At 38.5% G+C, this 19,342-nt stretch overlaps 1 protein-coding gene across 1 annotated transcript; it reads left to right on the top strand.

Moving 5' to 3' along the window:
- The first annotated feature begins 5,260 nt into the window (after positions 1–5,260).
- Positions 5,261–18,824, top strand: C6H2orf69 (chromosome 6 C2orf69 homolog). Its single transcript, XM_060151366.1, has 2 exons — positions 5,261–5,746; positions 15,820–18,824. The coding sequence occupies exons 1-2, from the start codon at positions 5,384–5,386 to the stop codon at positions 16,645–16,647; spliced, it is 1,191 nt and encodes a 396-aa protein (XP_060007349.1). The 5' UTR covers positions 5,261–5,383; the 3' UTR covers positions 16,648–18,824.
- Positions 18,825–19,342: the final 518 nt, after the last annotated feature.

The raw sequence follows: 19,342 nt of genomic DNA, 5'->3' as shown, positions 1-19,342 counted from the left end.
CAGACCAATTACATTTAATATAATTATTTATATGTTTAGGTTTTAGTCTGCCATTTTAAATTTTGGTTTGTTTGTTCTGTTCCCCAGCACCACCTCTCCCCCAAGCTGTCTCCTTTTTCCTGCCTTCCTATAGGTTATTTGAGCATTTTGGGAATTCCATTTTGATCTATCTATAGTGTTTTGTAAGTATACCTTTTTGTATAGATTCTTAATCAGTTGGATCTAAGTATTATTTTATATATCCATCACTTATCAGTTTACTGGTGTCATCATTTTACCAGTTTGAGTATAGATACCATACCTCTCTTTGCCCTTCCCCATTTATAGTATAACTGTATGTAGAAGAAAAATTATAGCATCAGACAGTGTTGTAATTTTTTGCTTCAACTGTCAAACATAATTTAAAAAAACTCAAGAGGAAAAGGAAGGCCTGCTGTATTTACCCATATTTTTGCTCACCATGTTCTTTCTTTCTTCCTGATATTCCAAGGTTCTATCTTTTATTGTTTCCTTCCTGTTTAGAGAATTTCGTTCAGTTATTCTTTTAGGATAAGTCTGCTGGTTAAAAATACTCTTAGTTTTCTTTCATCTGAAAATGTCTTCATTTCCCCTTCACTTCTGAAGGATATTTTCACTAGGTATAGGATTCTGGATTGACAGTTCCTTTTTTGTCAGCACTTGAAAAATATTGTGTTACTTCCTCCTGCGCTCCATGGTTCCTGATGAGAAATTTGCTGTCATTTGGGTTATTTTCCCCCCATAGGAAAGGTGTCAGTTTTCTTTGGCTGCTTCCAAGGTTTTTTCTTTGTCTTTAGTTTAACTATGATGGGTATTGGCATAGATTACTTTAGATTTATCCTGTTTGGGATTCACTCAGAATCTTAAATCCATAGGTCATGTCTCTTGCTAAATCTGGGTACTTTTCAGCCATTATTTAATACTTTTTCAATCTTACTTTTTCTCCTCTTCTTCAAAAGTCTAATGAGGGCTTCCCTGGTGGCGCAGTGGTTGAGAGTCAGCCTGCCGATGCAGGGGACGCGGGTTCGTGCCCCGGTCCGGAAAGATCCCACATGCCGCGAAGCGGCTGGGCCCGTGAGCCGTGGCCGCTGAGCCTGCGCGTCCGGAGCCTGTGCTCCGCGGCGGGAGAGGCCACAACAGTGAGAGGCCCACGTACCACACACACACACACAAAAAAAAAGTCTAATGACTTGAATGTTAGGTGTTTTGTGATGGTCTCACAAGCCCCTAGTGTTCTGAGTTTTTTTTTTCCAGTCTGTTTTATCTCTGTTGTTCAGACTGGGTAACTTCTATTACTCTATCTTCAGATTCACTTATTCTTTCCTCTCTTCCCTACATTCTCCTTTTGAGTCCATCCATTATGTCTTTATTTTTTTTTATATCTTCCATTTCATTGTTGAAACTTTCAATTTCTTTCTTGAGGCTATTTGTTTCAAGTGTGTTTGTAATTGCTTGTTGCAAAATGATTTTTATTGCTGCTTTAAAATATTTGTCAGATTATTCTAACATCTCTGACATCTAACTTTTGGTATATGTTGGTTGTCACTTTTCAATCAGTTTGAGACTTACCTCATTCTTGTTATAATAAGTGGTTTTCAAATGAAAACTGGAATTTTTTATATTATGTTTTATGATTCTATATCTTATTTAAAACTTTGGTTCTAACTCACTTTCTCTGATACCACTCCAGCTGAGAAGAGTTGCTACCTTATTACTACTAGGTGGAGGTAGAAGTCCAGATTCCCCACTTGGCCTGTTTTGACACTGGATGGGAGGGAACAGTTCCTCATTACTACTGGATGTAGATGTTCTGGCTCCCCACATGGTCTATAATGACACTGTGGTAGAGGAGATCTCATTATTGCTGGGCGATGGTAAAAGTCCTGACTCTCCAGTCCAGTGTAGTATCCACTGCACTGTGGGGGTGTGTGTGGGGGGAATGGAGATGAAAGTCCAGGCTCTCTACTTGGCCTTCTCTGACACTACCCTGGCAGGGGTGTTGGGGTACCTCATTATAAGAAGTTGAGGCTCCTCACTCAGCCTTTGCTTGTTGGGTGTAGCCAAAGTCTTTTTCTGTGATATTTGGCTGGGATAGAGAATTTGTTTTCTGAAAGTTTTCTGTATTTCAAGGCTTCCCTTTTCCTGGTGCTGTGTCTAGGAGAGGCTTTTCTTGAGACTTCAAGACACATATTTGTCTGTGTCCACTGGTGTTTCTGAATTCTTTAGCATCACTTCTGCAGTATGTAAGGCAAAACTAAAACCTAGGGTATTCACCACCTTGATATTCCTTGAGTCCCAAGGTCTCTAGCCTGTCTGATTTCTTTTTTCCACCATTCAGAGTCATCTTATGTGTTTTATAAATAATAACTTAGCCAAATCTCCTTGATATCTTATTTTATTCCCCTTGTGCTTGATCTCTGAATTCTAATGATCTGGAGTGGAGCCTGGGTGTGGTTGCTTTAAAATATGTCCACAAGAGTTTTGGCAGTCCTCCCTTCAAGGAGCCTAATCTCTGTTTCATTAGTTGTTTTTTCCGGTTTGTTTCCTTGTTGTTTTGTTTGGAACAAATTCCTCTGTCTTCTCATTTTGCTTAACTTTCTCTGTCTCTGTGAAATTAGGTGAAACAGTTACCTATCCCAGTTTTGAAGGGGTGTCCTTGTTTGGAAACATCTCTATTCAGTCTATGTGTGCCCAGTGGCTTTGGTGGGACAGCTGGATCTGAAGTGAGCACTGGTCAAGTCTTCCACTAGCGTGTGCTGGTAGCTATCACCTTTTTTGAGGGGCTGGAGATAGAGGGGCTAGAACCAGAGCCACATGTAAGTTGGGCTTCTCCTGTGCTCAGTGGGTGTCACCACCCTCTCAGGGGCAGGATCAGGTCCCAAAGTGTGGGGGCAGAAGCCCTGAGGGCCAGGTCCGAGCTGATTCTGCTCCTTCTAAGCATGAGACCTCCCCCCCTCCCAAAAACGACACCTTCGCCTCAGAGGGGTTCAGTGCTGGAGCAACAGGGGCCAGAGTGAACACCCAGTGCTATTTAGGTCTTTAAATTCTTTCAACAATGTTTTGTAGCTTTCAGTATACAAGTCTCTTCCTTCATTAAATTTATTCCTAAGTATTTTATTCCTTTTGATGCTATTGTAAATGGAATTGTATTAATTTCATTTTAGATTATTCATTGCTAGTGTATAGCAACACAATTAAGTGTTGTATATTGATCTTGTGTCCTGCAACCTTGCTGAACTTTATTATTTCTAACGGTTTTTAGTGGAGATCTCTATCTGTTAGAAAGGAGTAAACTCAAACAACTGGTTACAGTAACTTTGTATGTGTAAGATCTCTAGAGAGAAAGGAAAGCCCAGCTCTTAAGGAGAATAAAGAGAGGAAGTGCTGAGCTGTCTGTGCCCATGGTTGATAGAAAAGTAGTGATTTACAAAACTGGTCTTCCTGGGAAAAGGAAGAGGGGACAGAGAAAGAAAACAGATACTTCAATAATATCACTGGGACCTATCAGAAGGAATTACAATGTTAATGACTTACCATAAATGACATAATACCTCAACCGATGAATTGAGAGCTATTACTTTTTCTAGAAGCGGCTCCTGTAGGGTTGTGTAAATCCTTGACTGTGGGGAAAAAACCTTGTGCTCACTTCAGTCTGTTGCTTTACTCTGCCCTTTAAATCTTTATTTGTATTTCTCAAAGACTTCAATTACCTTAGAGCTATTGAAATAACTTTTTGTATATTTAATGTTACTACAATTAATTTTCTTTCCAAAACATGAGAACTCCCCATCCCCATCAATAGTGACAGATTCAGTTAAAATGTCAACCTAAAAACAAGACCACAAAAATCAAAAGCTGCATTTGGAGTACATGAACATGTTTGGGTTTTTGGATTACATTTCAGTAATCCTCTACTTAACAAGAGACAGTAACAACGTGCATGTGATTCACAAAATAGAATGAAGGCTGGTTGCCAAAATATGGTTAATATATATTCATTATTATATAATTAGCCTCTGCTTCTTTTTAACCATTTATTTTTAGAAAGCAGTAGATATACTTAGAATAATAAACAATTTTGATCGGTTACACTATTATGATGTCAGATGGAACTCAATAATTTAGAGTAGGCTGGCATTACATCTTCATGAAGTCACTAAGTATATATATATACTTTATATATATATATATAAAAATATATATATTTTATCATTTTATCATTTGCTAATTTGTGCTCTTACTTCAAGGCTATTTATTAATATTTGAAACGTGGAGTAAGAAAACAGTATGTGTGCTTAAGCACACACATATATAAACTCAGATCAGTTAATATATGAAGTGCCTAGTTCAATTCCTGGCCTATAGTATGCCTCAATAAATGCTAGCTGTAATATTTTAAATTCTCACTAATATTCTCTCTCTCCCACAAGGTTCTTTACAGTGCCTTGCCTCACAAGCACTTAAATTTAGAATACTGGACTCTCCCCTCCCTTCCCTGTCTTTAGCATACATTTGTCCAAATCTTATTCATACACAACTGGTCACAGATTGTTGTTGGACACCTATGACTTTCCTACTGTTCACGCTGGTTTTTGAAAACCTTAAAATAGCAAATCCCATTGACTGCAAACACCGACAGCAAATGTGTATGTAACAACTAACGCCTTTCCCCCATGTGCCCTGCTCCCTGCTACCAATCAGAGATGCATTAAACTTCTTATCTAAATATATTCCCAAGAACTTAGAAATCTTTGTGTACCTACAAAGAAACTCGAGAGTATGAGAAGAGGGAGATTCCCTTCATCCAGGGCATGCAGAAAACTTCCCACAGATTTCTGTAACAGGACAGAATTACTCTAATCTTTGGGGTTGTATCTCTTTTAAGGCTCGAAGGACTAGAAAAACCTCACCTGAAAGTTGAGCTTACCGAAAGGGGAGCATGGTATACTCAAAACGCTCTACCCCGTACTAGAAGCGACCTTCGGGCAGCACCTGCTGCGCCTGTATCACAACTGCCGCCCGTCTTGCTCGGGGTTCTCAGTTCATTCCCGCTTCCTTTGCTCTCTTCAGACTCTTTCCCAGACTTCCGTTCGAACTTCCCGGCCGCGGCAGAACCCACCAATCACAAACGTCCTGCCTCAGGCCACGCCCCCTTCTCATCGCCCCCTCCGGGAACCGGAGTCGGATTTCGCGCACACCCCTCCTTCCCTTACGCACGCTGCGCGCGGACGTCGGCCTCTGACGCCGTCGTTGCCCTCGGGGTCGGCTCTCGCCCGGGTCGCTCCCGCAGACCGTTGGGCACCCGGCCCAACGTCCTCCCTCAGGCCCTCCCACACCCTAGGACCCGCTCTGGCGGCGGCGACCCATGTGGGGGTTCGGGCTCCTGCGGTCGCCGCCGCTGCTTCTCCTGCTACCGCAGCTCGGAATCGGAGTCGCAGCGTTCAGCTCTCAGGCCGGAACCATGAACCTGGGCGGCAGCAGCAGCCGCAGCGGCGCTCTCGGCTCCCCGTCAGCCGAGCGGTGCAGGCAGCAGTGCGTGCAGCTGTCCGCGGTGCCGGGAGCCGACCCGCAGCGAGGCAACGAGTTGGTCTTGCTGGCGGCGGCGGCGGCGGCGGTGGCGGCCGCTGGGGAGGGACTGGAACGGCGGGACCTCCCTGGGGACCTGGCGAAGGAGGAGCCGCAACCACCGCCCCAGCATCACGTACTCTATTTCCCCGGGGATGTGCAGGTAACCTGCGGCCTGCCTGGGCACCTGCTCCTTCTTCTTGTACATATGCGAATTCTCTAGATTCCTCCCTCGTAGCTGGGGCCCGGTTCCTTGCCTCGCCTGAACACACTCACACATGGCGCTAAACGGGGTGGCTCCACGAAATCCAGAACCGCCCCTTCCACGCCCTGACCCCCTCCTCATAGAGCCCTAGACAGGAGGTGTCCTTGGAGGGCTACGACATCGAAAGAGCCAGCCGTCAGTCCAGGTTTCGAGGGGGTGGAATTGAAGACCTAGAAACGAGAAAATGTGTATTTATTCTATAACTTGGTTTCTCAGAGGATCGGTGGGGGAGGGGGCTGGAGGCGGAGAGAGGGCTTTTAAATTAGCGTGCTGGCAGTTATTAAAAAGTAAACAGACAAAATACTGGTACTAGGGTGTGACGCTCTCAGTAACCCTAAGAAGGGGAGAATGGGTGGAAGAAAAGGGACAGGAATCGCTAAGCATGTCAATATTTTGATGCTCACCTAAATTCTGTACTTTTTTGTGTGTGATTTTATCTTTATTATTAATCTTGCGGCTGCAGGCAAATATACATGGCTATGTTGTCCTGGAAAGCTGGGCCTTAATCTAGATCTTAATCTAGAACTGCTTTGTCTAATAGGGTAGCCATTAGTTATATGGGGCTATTTAATTAAAACTAAATAGAATTAAAAATCCAGTTTCTCCGTCGCACTAGCTGCATTTCAAATGCTCAGCGGCCCCTAAGGTTTGTGTGTGCTGTACTGGACAGTGCAGTTACAGAGCATCTCCACGGAACATTCCCTTCATCACAGAGTTCTCTTGGGTAGTGCTGGTATAGACAGGTGAAGCTAAAATATGGCTGAATGTGTTTCTTAAACCGTGAAATAATTAGTTTATTAAACAATTATTGTTTTTAAAATTAATGCTTTAAAAAAATATGTTTACAAACGTTGTGCCCTGAGTCAGATGATGATGAAGGTAAATGTAGTTTTTTCTCTTGCCCTCCAAATAATTGACTGGTCTAGTTGACTGCTAATCAAAACTAGTATTTCGATTTAAGAGGAGGAATTTACTGTACTCAGTTGATGCCCCTTTTGCTCGGTTTGGGAAATCAGCATGGCATTGCTGACAGTGACTTCCAGGGTTTTGTGGACCAGCTACTGTGTGCATCCATAATAATGATGATAATGATAATGATAACTAACTGTCATTGAACACCTACTAAATATTTTTAAAGTGTGCAAGTCAGAATATAGCACAGATCTTCAGGTGAAATCTATAAAGCGCTAAATATAGTTACACTGATACCTCCTTTCATTTTGACATCATCCATTTCTTTAAGTAGCCTGAGATTCCATTAGCTTTTTGGACAGTGATATACTGTTGATTTATGCAGAGTATGAAGTCCTCTAAAAACCCAGGGCTTTTAGAGAAGAAATAGAGAATAATAATGCATCAAAGGCTCTGAGGCCAGATCGCCTAGTTTTAAACCCTGATTCTGCACTTTTTAGCTATGAAATATCTGGCCAATTGTTAAATCTCTCTGTGTTGCAGCCAGCTCAGCTACAAAATGGGAATGATGATGTATAGGATATCAATGAGGATTAAATATGTGAATACCCAATGAGTTACCCTCCCTTCTTATCTTTCTGATGAACTTTTTAATTATTGGGGAGTTCTGTAGCGCTCAGTTCTTGGACTTTTCCTCTGACTACCTTTACTCCCTTTGTGATCTCTTTCAGTCTTGTGGCTTTACATGCTACCGATACTCTGACGACCTTCAACATTTGTGTTCTAGCCTATTCCTGGAACTTTAAACTTGCCGTTACATGCACGTATTTCCTTTCGGACATTTAATAGATATCTCAAACCTAAAGTCTCTGGATCTTTGTCCCTAAACTTGCTCTTCCTGTAGTCATCGTCTTGTCTCTCAGTTAATGGAAACACTTCCTATTTAGTTGCTCAAGTTAGAAATCTTGAAATTATCCTTTTGTCCTCTCTTAATACATCAGCAAATAAAGTGGCTTTACCTCCTAAATGTATCTAGAAGTGATCAGAATAATCATTTAAAAACCTAAGTCAAATCATACCACACCTCTGCTCGAAACACCAGCAGCTTCCCGTGCCACTCATAGTAGAAGCCAGAGCCCTCTTGATGGCATGCAAGGCCCTTCACTCTATTTACCTTTCCCACCCTGTAGCTTTTCTTTTCTTTTTTTTCTCTTTTTTGGCCACACTGCTTGGCACGCAGGATCTTTGTTCCCTGACCAGGGATTGAGCCTGTGCCCCCTGCAGTGGAAGCCCGGAGTCCTCACCATTGGACTGCCAGGGAATTCCCACCCTGCTGCTTTTTTGACTGTTTCCTTTATCTGTTTTACTCTCCACAGAAGGTTCCAGCCACACCAGCCTTCTTCATATTGCTCATGATAGACACACTTGACCTCAAGTTTGCACGTACTGCCTGGAACAATTTTCCTGCAGATGTCTGTAAGGATTCATTAGTTCACCTATTTCAAGTCTCTGCTCAAAAGTCGCCTTCACAGTGAGGCCTTTGATGACCATCCTGTTTAATAATCATACATGTGCACAGGATCCCTGTCAACTTTTCTCCTAATAAATAATTAGGATAATTCATTTTTATCCATTTCATTTACTATATTAGTTATTCATTGTGGATTTTGTCTGTCTTCCACTAGTATGATGCATGCTTCACGTCTGTTTTCTTCACTGTTATATCTGCGATGCTTAGTGAGTGGCATGAAGTAGGTGTTCAGTAGATAGCTTATTGAATGAATAAACGTAAGTTCTGTTGAACAATGTATTAAGTGCTACTTGGCTATTATTATATGAAGGGCTTTTAGGCTCAGATTTCCTTCTCTTTGCACTTCTTTTCAGCCTAATGTCTATTCTTATGAAATTAACCCTGTGAGATACAGCTCATCTTTTAGTGTATTGATCCTTTTAGAACCTTTATTTTCATTTATATCATATATAGATTAAATAAGCATTCTTTCTATGTCTTTATTTTTAATTTGGATAAATATTGAACAGAATAGGGCCAAACAGAACTTTGTAGGATACCACTAGAAGTTTTGCCTCATGTTAACACAGATTCATTATTTGATGTTAATTGGATCTGGTTGACAGTGTAATTTTAAATGATAATTACCATTACTTTTTTGATTTCCTTCTTGCAGTCATCTTTTATTGTATGTCCTTTTTTATTCTATGCTTGCCCTTTTATCCTTTGAATTATAGGAAAGCTGAGGCCGTAGTAATTCACTTTTCTTTAGGTACCTCCTGATGTTTTTCTTATCAGTAGTGATTTTGGAGGGGGATCAGAATTTTTTTAAGTAGGTACTGTCGAATTTTCTTGAGTTTCTTGCTTTTTAGATCCTCAGGATACAGGATTGTAGGTATTTCTTTTTTTTCTTTTTTTTCTTTTTTTTTTTTTTTTTTTGCGGTACGCGGGCCTCTCACTGTTCTGGCTTCGCCCATTGCGGAGCACAGGCTCTGGACGCGCAGGCCCAGCAGCCATGGCTCATGGGCCTAGCCGCTCCGTGGCTTGTGGGATCTTCCCGGACCGGGGCACGAACCCGTGTCCCCTGCATCGGCAGGTGGACTCTCAACCACTGCGCCACCAGGGAAGCCCTATTTCTATTTTTAAGTGTGAGTTTACAATTTGATGAATTTCAACGAATACAATTATGTAACCATCACAATAATCATGTAATACAACATCTTGATCACCCTAAAAAGTACCCCTGTGCCCTACTTTTAGTCAATGTCTTTTCTCAGCCACAGGCAACCACTAATCTGCTTTCTTTTCAGTATAGTTTTGCCTTTTCTAGATTTTCATTAGTTAGGAGTCATGTAGTATGTAGTCTTGTGTCTGGCTTCTTTCACTTAGCCTAATGCTTTTGAAACGCATTCTTCCTGTTGTTTCTGTCATGAAGTTTATTTCTTTTTAATGCCAAGTAGTTTTCTGTGTATGGACATACAATTTGCTTACCCATTCAGCAGTTCATGAACATTTGGGTCATTTCCAAGTTTAGCTTTTAAAAACTTTTGCTTTCCTAAACACTAGGATATATAGATGACCATGCCCTAAGTGTATGTCCTGGTGAGTAGGAAAAGACTCACTTCTCCTATGTGACTCTCCTTTGCTATTCACACTATTACCACACTCAGAATATTTCTGACAACAGATGTGTGGGTATTTCCCCCCACACCAAGCAATTCTCTGCAACACCAGCTGGGTGTCCTATAATTCAATTCAATTCTGATGCTATCTACCTGTAGTTAGTGTCAGATTCCACACGTTAAGGGCTCAGTCCCACAAGTCTTTTCCCCTCCCCAGTTCAGACGCCAGTCGCCAAGTCCTAGTTTATCACCTGTACTGCTGACTGAACAGCTATAGATTGGGGTTTGCACGATCCCCCTCCTTGGGTTCAGTTAGTATGCTAGAATGGCTCACAGAGCTTTGGAAAACAGTTTACATACTGTTTACCCATTTGTTATGAAAGGATATGATAAAGGATACAGGTGAACATCCAGATGGAAGAGATGCACAGGGCAAGGTATGTGGGAAGAGGTGCAGAGCTTCCATGCTCTCTCTGAGTGCACCTCTTTCCTAGCACCTCCTGTGTTCACCAACCTGGAAGCTATCCAAACTTGTACTTTGGGGATTTTTATGGAGGCTTCATTGCATAGGTATGATCATTCTTTAACTTTATTTCCAGTCCCTCTCTGGAGAATGGGGAGTGGGGTTGAAAGTTCCAAACTTCTCATCATGTCTTGGTCTTTCTGGTGACCAACCCCTGTCACCCATGAAATTCCAAGGGTTTTAGGAGTTCTGTGCCAAGAACCATGGGTGCGCGCGCACGCGCGCGCGCATGCACACACACACACACACACACACACACACACACACACACACTCTACTATTTCACATCTGACCATATACCCTGGGGCTTCGTGTGCTATGACGAGCAGCCTTCTTAGGCTGTTCCTGTTACGGTCCTTTTAGCTTGCTTACATGAGATGTCCACTTTATGCTCAGCGAAGATGCCCCCTTGACCCATTTTTTATGGAAGTACAGCTCGTACCCTATATAGCTCTCCTCACTCTGCTATAACCATAGTCCACCTAACTTAAGTCTTTATCATGGAGACACATGTCAAGTTTTCCTAAAAATCCTTTGTACCAGTACTTCAGTAGCAGTGTGGGATGGGCCTTTATGTTTTTGCAGGTCAGCAAGCATCTACCTGTGGAGTAACTACCCCTTAATCTCTCCAGGAGATTCTCTTGCCGCCTGTCTCACTGGGGATGAGGAAGCATGCCTCCTACCCTTTAACCCTTACAGGGAGAGTAAGTGCATTGCATTCCCAACTGGGATGAAAACTCTCTCAAAAGAAAACCCTTTCTTCCCACGTTCTTCCACCTCTTCTGTAGATTGGCCTTGTATAGTAGCCTGGGTTGCAGAACTGGTTTTGACTACTTGTTAGCAAGTCCTATGGGGATGTCTGGTGTCTCTTTCTAGAATATGGGAGTACTTATCCATTGTTCTTAGATTTGGACTTATTAGACACAAGAGTAACAATCTTATTTTTACATTTTAGTACATACACACAGTTACTTAGTATGAGCATTTTCCTACTCTGATCATGTAACCTCTGGTTAATCAAAGAAAACACCAAGTTTTTAGGTTTACCACCTCCTATGTGGTAGAGCCTAAACGGAGTCATAAAATCTTATTCATTTTAGCTCATTAAATAACTATATAATATAAATAACTGTATAGTTTGTAGGAGCTCAGTTTCCTTAGCTATAAAAACGATTTAGATGTTTGTGCTTTCTTGTGTATTTGGCACTTATAACTAGCTATTTAGGAATCCATAGAATAATTCAGTGTTGGTGCTGTTCTTCCCAACTAATATTTGGGTGTCTTTATGAAGACCTGACTAATATTCCTACTTCAGACATAATAGGAATTCTACTGCATAATTCTGGAATTTCTACTAATACTACAAAACTGAGCTCATGTATTTGTGGAGCCTTCCCTGATGTCCCAAAACATAGCTTGAGTCTCCCTTTCTCTATGTCCCCTCACAGTTCTTCACATATCCCTGCTTTACAGCAGTAATCATATTGCCTTGTAATTATTTATCTCTGTCTCTCCCACTGGACTGTGTTCTTGAGGGACTGTGAACTGTGCTTAGTGACCCACAAATGCCCACTGATGAATATGTGAAGAAATGGAAGTCAAAGTTCAATAGGCAAGAATATTTCCACCTTTCAATTTGTGTTGGAAATTTGTTCCTTCCCTTTCTGATGATGCTCATGTGTGTGCACGCATGCCCACCTCTGCATGTGGGGGTAGTTCCTTTCATGTTCATCCCTCTATTCTTTACATTGGTGCCTGAATTGCAAATTCTTTCATTTTTTGGACGAAAGCATTCTGTGCAGAAAAAGAGTGTAGATTTCTTATAGGTAGGGACAAGGGAAAGGGCCCAAATTTGTTGTCTCACTGAAATAAAAAAAGAGATATTTATCAAAAAAAAAAAAAAGATTTAGATGAGCCCTTTCAGATCCAAGCTCCTATGATAATTTTATATCTCATAAATCTGGATGTGCAGAAGGCAGTAGCAGAATCCATAAAAAAATTAAATGATGGCCTTCTGGGAATAGATTTTTTTTTAACATATATGACAAACTTAATATTAATGAGGTAAAAACTGTTAAGAAGGACTTGAGCATCCTTTTGGGAAAGTTATCAAAGGATATGAATAGAGAATTAACAAATGAAAATTGCCAATAAACATAGAAAAATGTTCAACCTGATTAGGAATAAAAATATGCAAATTAAAAGTAAGATATCATTTTATCTTAGTAGCAAAGATATTTTAAAAATTAATGCTAATAGCCAGTGTGGGTAAGGATATGAGAAAATAAGCATTCATGTATACTTCCAGTGGAAGTATCAATTGGTATCAATCTTTTTGATGGGAAGTCTAAAAATTATACAAATCTATACTTATTGATAAGGAATCATGCCTGTAACATTTTTAAGTGAAAACTGTGTGTATAATCTTGCTGAGGGAAGAAATAAAGAATGCTCTCTTACATACATACTTGTATATGTGTATGTATACTACAGAACACTGGAGTACTAGACACCAAAATTTTAATAGTGATTATTTCTAATGGTGGTTTTATGGATTGGTGGTTTTTATATCTTCCTTATACCTTTGCATGTAGACTAAATTTTTGTAGTATTACTTTTATTAGTCTTAATTTTTTTAATAGAAAAATGTGTATATTGCTAAAAATTCATTTTATTTAAGGTTGTACATTGAAAAATAAGTCTCCTTTTCATCCCTTTGGATGACTGGAGGCAGTCTCCGATTTCCCTTCCCTAAGGCTAACCATTGTTACTGATTTATATGTCCTTCCAGAGACATTCTATGCTGAGGCAAACTTTTTTTTTTTAAACACAAATGATAGCTCAGCATTCAGGGGTTTTTTTAGCCCTTATTTTACAACCCGTATTTTACAACCCGTATGAGTGCTCATAGAACTGAAGCAGGAATAAATGTCCTTAGACAGATTTATTTATGCATGTGTGCAAGTATATCCCTGAGATAAATTCCTAGAAGTAGAATTACTAGGTCAAAAGAGAGGTGCATTTAAAAATGTTTGGTATATGATTGTTAGAAATAAGGAAAAAGTACAGTTCTATTTCCTTTCTCTCACACCCTATACCCAGCCCATTAGCAAATGCTGTTGACTCTACCTTCAAAATATATACAGAATCTGACCAGTTCTTACCACCCTTGCTTCTACTACCACTGTGGTTCGAGCCACATTCTCTCATTGGGGTTATACTTAAGTAGCCTCCTACTGGTCTCCCTGCTTCAAACTGTTGCCCCTTTGCACACAGGAGTCAGAGTAATCCTTCCAAACAGATTATATCAGCCATCTACTCCACACCCTATCAGAGCAAAGGCCAAAGTCCTCAGGGTATCTTACGAGGCATGATCAGCACCTCCCCTCTTCACCAGCAATCTCTGTGACCCTCTTAGTGGTCACTTTTGCTCCTTCTTCACTTCACTGGAGGTACACTGGTCTCACTGGTGTATCTTGGTTACACCAACGATGGCTCCACTTCAGGTCATTTTGCAGTTCTTTATGACTGAAATAATCATGACTCAATCCCTCAGCTCCTTCAGGCCCTTCTCAGCTATTGTCTTATTGGATACTACCCTGTGTTTAAATAATAATCTTCCACCCACTCCAAAACTTTACACCCCTTATCACCCTTATCACGTCTTGTATATCACTCCTTATCACCCTTATCACGTCTTGTATATCACGTCTTGTATAACGTCTTGTGCTGTCCAGCCACTAGCTACTTGTAGCTATTGACCGCTTGAAATTTAGTGTGATCAAAGAACTAAATTTTAAATTGTATTTAACTTTAAATCTAAAAACTGATAGTTCAGTTCCTGGAAAACTTTTAAGTGTGTTTGAGCAACTTGGGTATGTGAATCTACTTTTGCAACTGTAAATCTTATGAAATCTAAATTCAGATCAAGTATTTCCGATGAAAATTTAGCACCCAAATTGAGATGTGTTGTAAGTGTAAAATATACACTAGATTTCAAAAACTTAGAAAGAAAAAGAAATGTAATAATCTCAGTATTTTTTATGTTGGTTACATGTTGAAATGATAATATATTGGATGTATTGGGCTTAATAAAATGTATTATTAAAAATAATTTTGGGACTTCCCTGGCGGTCCAGTGGTTAAGACTCCATGCTTCCACTACAGGGGGCATGGGTTCAATCCCTGGTCAGAGAACTAATAAGATCCTGCATGCTGCAGGGCGTGGCCAAAAAAAAAAAATTTTTTTTTCACCTGTTAACTTTCTACTTTTTTTTTAACATAGCTGCTAGAAAATTGTACATGTGGCTCATGTTATATTTCTGTTGGAGGGTGCTGCTCTATTAACTCATGGAGTTATTATGTATCTCTGTACTAGAATGTGCACTCTCTGTGGGCAGGGGTTTCATCTCTTCTGATCCATGACTGTTCAGTACGTATCCAATAAATTTTATAGAATAAATGAAATAAATTTGAATGAATTTCCCTTTTTTAAGGATATTATGAATAAAAATTGAAAGGAAAACAAAACTTACATGTACGTCTTAGAACATAAACAAAAAGTTATTAATATATATAGAATACTTATAAATAAACCAAATAAAAAAAGGCAAAAGATATGAACAGGCACAAGTAGAAATCCAGATGGCTAATAAATATATGAACAAAATTTCAACTTCATTTAAATTTTTAATAAATTCAAATTAGAGTAAGTTATCCTGTGCCAATGATATTTAACAAAGATAAAAGAAAAATTATACATACTTCTCTGGAAGACAGTATTGTAGTCTATATAGTCAACCTTAAATTATGAATATTCTTTGACCTAGTTTTTCCACATCTGGGAATTTATTTTTAAGGATGTAATCACAGATGTACATGAAGATTTTTCTATAATGTTCATTGCAGCTTTGTAATACTAAAATTGAAATTAAACATAGCATTCAGGTTGCTAGAGTAATCCAAAGAGGGAGGAGTTCAGAATAGCAGCTTTAATAGGAAAATATTTTAGAATTCTGTGTTGGTCAAAAAATCTGTCTAAGAAACCAAATTTTTATTTTCAGTTAATGTCTTAGGAATAATAGATCATATGTATACTAAATAAAATCCATTTTAAAATCTATAATCATTCTAAAGTGTTTTCTTATTAAAATTTCTACTGTGCTATTTAGCTTTATCTTATAACCCTGTGTTTGATGGATTTGAGGCTTAAACTGAAGAAGTGATTTGTTTAAAATCTTAAAGCCAGAAGGTAATAGATTTATAGTTTTCATTTCTAGTACATTAACCATAGGTCATTATAACATCCCTACTTCCTCCCCAATAAAAATGGGAAACTAATTTTGTGGAAATAATTTTACATAACTGTGTATTTAATATTTGTTTTATCTTTCTTACCTTTCAGAATTACCATGAAATTATGACTCGTCATCCTGAGAATTATCAGTGGGAAAACTGGAGTCTAGAAAATGTTGCCACCATTTTAGCCCACCGGTTCCCCAATAGTTATATTTGGGTGATAAAGTGTTCCCGAATGCATTTGCACAAATTCAGCTGCTATGACAATTTTGTGAAAAGCAATATGTTTGGTGCTCCAGAACACAATACTGACTTTGGAGCTTTTAAGCATCTTTATACGTTATTAGTTAATGCTTTTAACTTAAGTCAGAAGAGTTTGCTACCAAAGAAGAATGTGAAAGATTTGAATAAGGACGCCAAAGCATCTAATTGTAGATCCAGTTCTTCTCATACTACTAATGGTTGCCGGGGAGACAAAGAGAGGACCTGTGAAAAATTTGATGAGTCTGCCATGAGTTTTTATCCACCATCACTAAATGGTGCTTCTTTTACTTTGATTGGATTCAGTAAAGGTTGTGTTGTTTTGAATCAGTTGCTTTTTGAATTGAAAGAAGCCAAGAAAGACAAGAACATTGATGCTTTTATCAAAAGCATAAAAACAATGTACTGGCTGGATGGCGGTCATTCTGGGGGAAGCAATACTTGGATTACTTATCCAGAAGTCTTGAAAGAATTTGCACAAACAGGGATTATTGTTCACACCCATGTAACACCTTACCAAGTACATGATCCAATGAGATCTTGGATTGGAAAGGAGCACAAGAAATTTGTTCAGATACTTGGAGATTTTGGTATGCAGGTGACTAGCCAAATTCATTTTGCAAACGAAGCTCCTTCCATAGAGAATCACTTCAGGGTTCATGAAGTATTTTGAGACTGCAGTATTATTAATGCAGAAGAGCAGAAGCACTTTGTGCTATAAATTCAGATAATGAGATGTAATTCATAGATGCATTGTCAGGTTTTTTTTTGGTGGGGGGTGGGGGGAAGGAAGCACACATTCCTAAACTATGAGTGTAACGTGCAGTAGTGTTCCTTGCTTGTGAACGTGGATAGTTTTTAATTGGGACTGGGTTAGAATTAGTTTATTTGAAATCCAGAAGGTGGTTTGTGATAATCCTACAGGGAGATACAAGACCCTTAAGAATGAAAGTTATAATATAGTCCTTATAAAAGGCAATTAAGATGGTTATTGTTGGAAATAGTTTATTTTCTGAGTAATGTTTAAAACCAATTTTGGTGATACTTTAAGGGTAATTAGGTATTTTGGCACTGAAAACTTTTGAGTGGAAACACTGTTTCTCTTCAAACAAAGTGAAGGCGCACTGATGTTTTCCATCAATTTGCAATAACTATACCCTGCCCCTTATGTTTATAAACTTATGGTGTCATTCTTCAGTGTGCCATCAAGTGTTTTTTCTTAAGAGTCAAAATGTATTTGTTTCCACATATCTAAGAATGTGCAGTAGTGTAAAGTTAGTTTTTAAAAATCCTACACTTAAGCACTGTGGCTTAATTTTTAATTGGCAACTTTTGGATAAGACATTTTGGAGTTTCTTGCATTTTGGCAAAAACCAGTTCTTTTGGAAAATTGTTTGAAATTGAACATAATTATGTATACTGGGTAAAAATACAGTACAGATTTTAAATTGTTTCATCCTATCATCTTTTGAAAGAGAGCAACTTAGGTAAAATATAATACTCTATTTGGTAGTGCCCTATTGAAAAGGAGACAGATTTTATAGAACTAAGTCACTATTTCTCCTGAAGCATGATTTTGTCTGCCCAAAGAAAGCATCTCTCCTTGGCCAAAATGTAAAACTATACTGCTATATGAAAAGTTGAAAGAGAAAGTTTGAAGACACAAATGATTTAATTTTGGCTCAAAGACTGAATTTGCTTAACACTGCTACATAATTTGGGTGAGGTTTCCTTCTGCCCATTTTTCTTGACCTAGATAAATACATTTTGAGAAACCAAGATCTAATGAATATCAACTAACATTGAAAGATTACAATAAAAGGCTAGTGGTCTTTTTAAAAATTGTTTATTAATAATTAGCTTTTGCAGATCATGAAATAATTAAGCAGGGAAGTAACATGCTGCTTTCAGACTGAAAAAGAAAAAAAGACTGAAGCTTAATATCAATAACCCAGAGGGTCTAAATATATAAAACAATAGTTTAAAATGTTAATTTCTTGGTTTCGTCTCAGAATTATATTTTAATGACTCTATGAATATATTCCAAATATTCAGAAACTTATAAGAAAGGATTTTTACTTACCAGATGCTTAAATTGTATGAACTTCAGAATAGTATCTTTCAATGTTTTTTTTCTTAAGGATGAAGTACAGTAGTTTTATATTGCTTTGGTTTCTTTTAAATACCTGCTGTTTCTTTTGAGACTCAAAATTCCCAACAAGGAAACAAGTCAGCCTATTTCTAACATTTGACTTATTACCTTGTCTTAAAGCACCATTATTGATTGGATGGCTTCTTTCAATACGTTTAATAATCCTTGGTTAAATTTATGTGTATCTAATGTAACATAGCTAAGTTACTGAGTACTTTAATGAGGTGGGGAAGGAAAGGCATTTATTTCTACAGGATTAACTAAAATGGAAAACGTATGACTTTTAGCAGAAAGATTCATTTAAAAATCTGAGATATTTAAAATATGGTCCTTGTAGCTATCCAGTCATGTAAATGCTTAATTGTAATTGTTATATGTTGAATGGATATTAAGAATAACTGTCTGGGACACCTGGAATTGCCATTGCATCAAAATGAGACAGTGTTGAGAACTGAAAATATTTTCTTTAATGAAAATATATTCAAGTTGATCCATATTCAAATATTTGTTTAATACTTAAAATTTGTTCTTTCTCCACATTTGTTTAAAACTATTATAAATGTTAGTGTATCCTTTGGATTGTGCCTTTGTGTTTGTGTCATGAAAGAGTCAACTGAGAAAAGTAGTCAAACAAATAATGTGAAAGTTGTTACCGCCACAGCATGAATGTACAGTTGTATTAAATTTAATCCACAGAAGTCTGTTTGGATGTGCTGTTTGTTACTAGATTTGTTAAAACTTTAGATCGTTATTTGGAAGGAAGCGATTTCTCTCCACTTTGCCAGTTTGGGTTTGTGTGTGTTTTCATTAACCTCCATGTTTTTTTATACAGGCAACTTTGAACCTTTCCTATAAAAATACATCTCTTCTTTTCCTTTAAATTGCTCCACAGAAAATAGCATCATTTCCTTCTGTTGGATTTCCTAGACAACAAAATCTCTCGAAAATAAGTAAGTTCTTCCTTTTCTACGCTAATCATCTGTATTCCTTTAGCTGTCATCAAGAGACTTGGTTAGAATATGGTGTGATCTGTTTTTCATTTCATTCATGCAATATCTAAGCCCCACCAAGGGCAAAGAAGGTCTAGGCACTGAGGATACAGTACAGACAAAACAGTTCCAGCATGTGAGGATGGAAATGTGTAATAGCCTAAGGCTTAAGAGGAAAAATATGAAACAAAAAGGTATTATTCTTAAAAGAGCTATTCTGTTACACT

This window comes from Lagenorhynchus albirostris, chromosome 6 (genome assembly GCF_949774975.1).
Source record: "Lagenorhynchus albirostris chromosome 6, mLagAlb1.1, whole genome shotgun sequence".
Classification (NCBI taxonomy): Eukaryota; Metazoa; Chordata; class Mammalia; order Artiodactyla; family Delphinidae; genus Lagenorhynchus; species Lagenorhynchus albirostris.
Note: the sequence above shows the minus strand (reverse complement) of the source record. Positions and strands in the feature narration are given on the sequence as shown.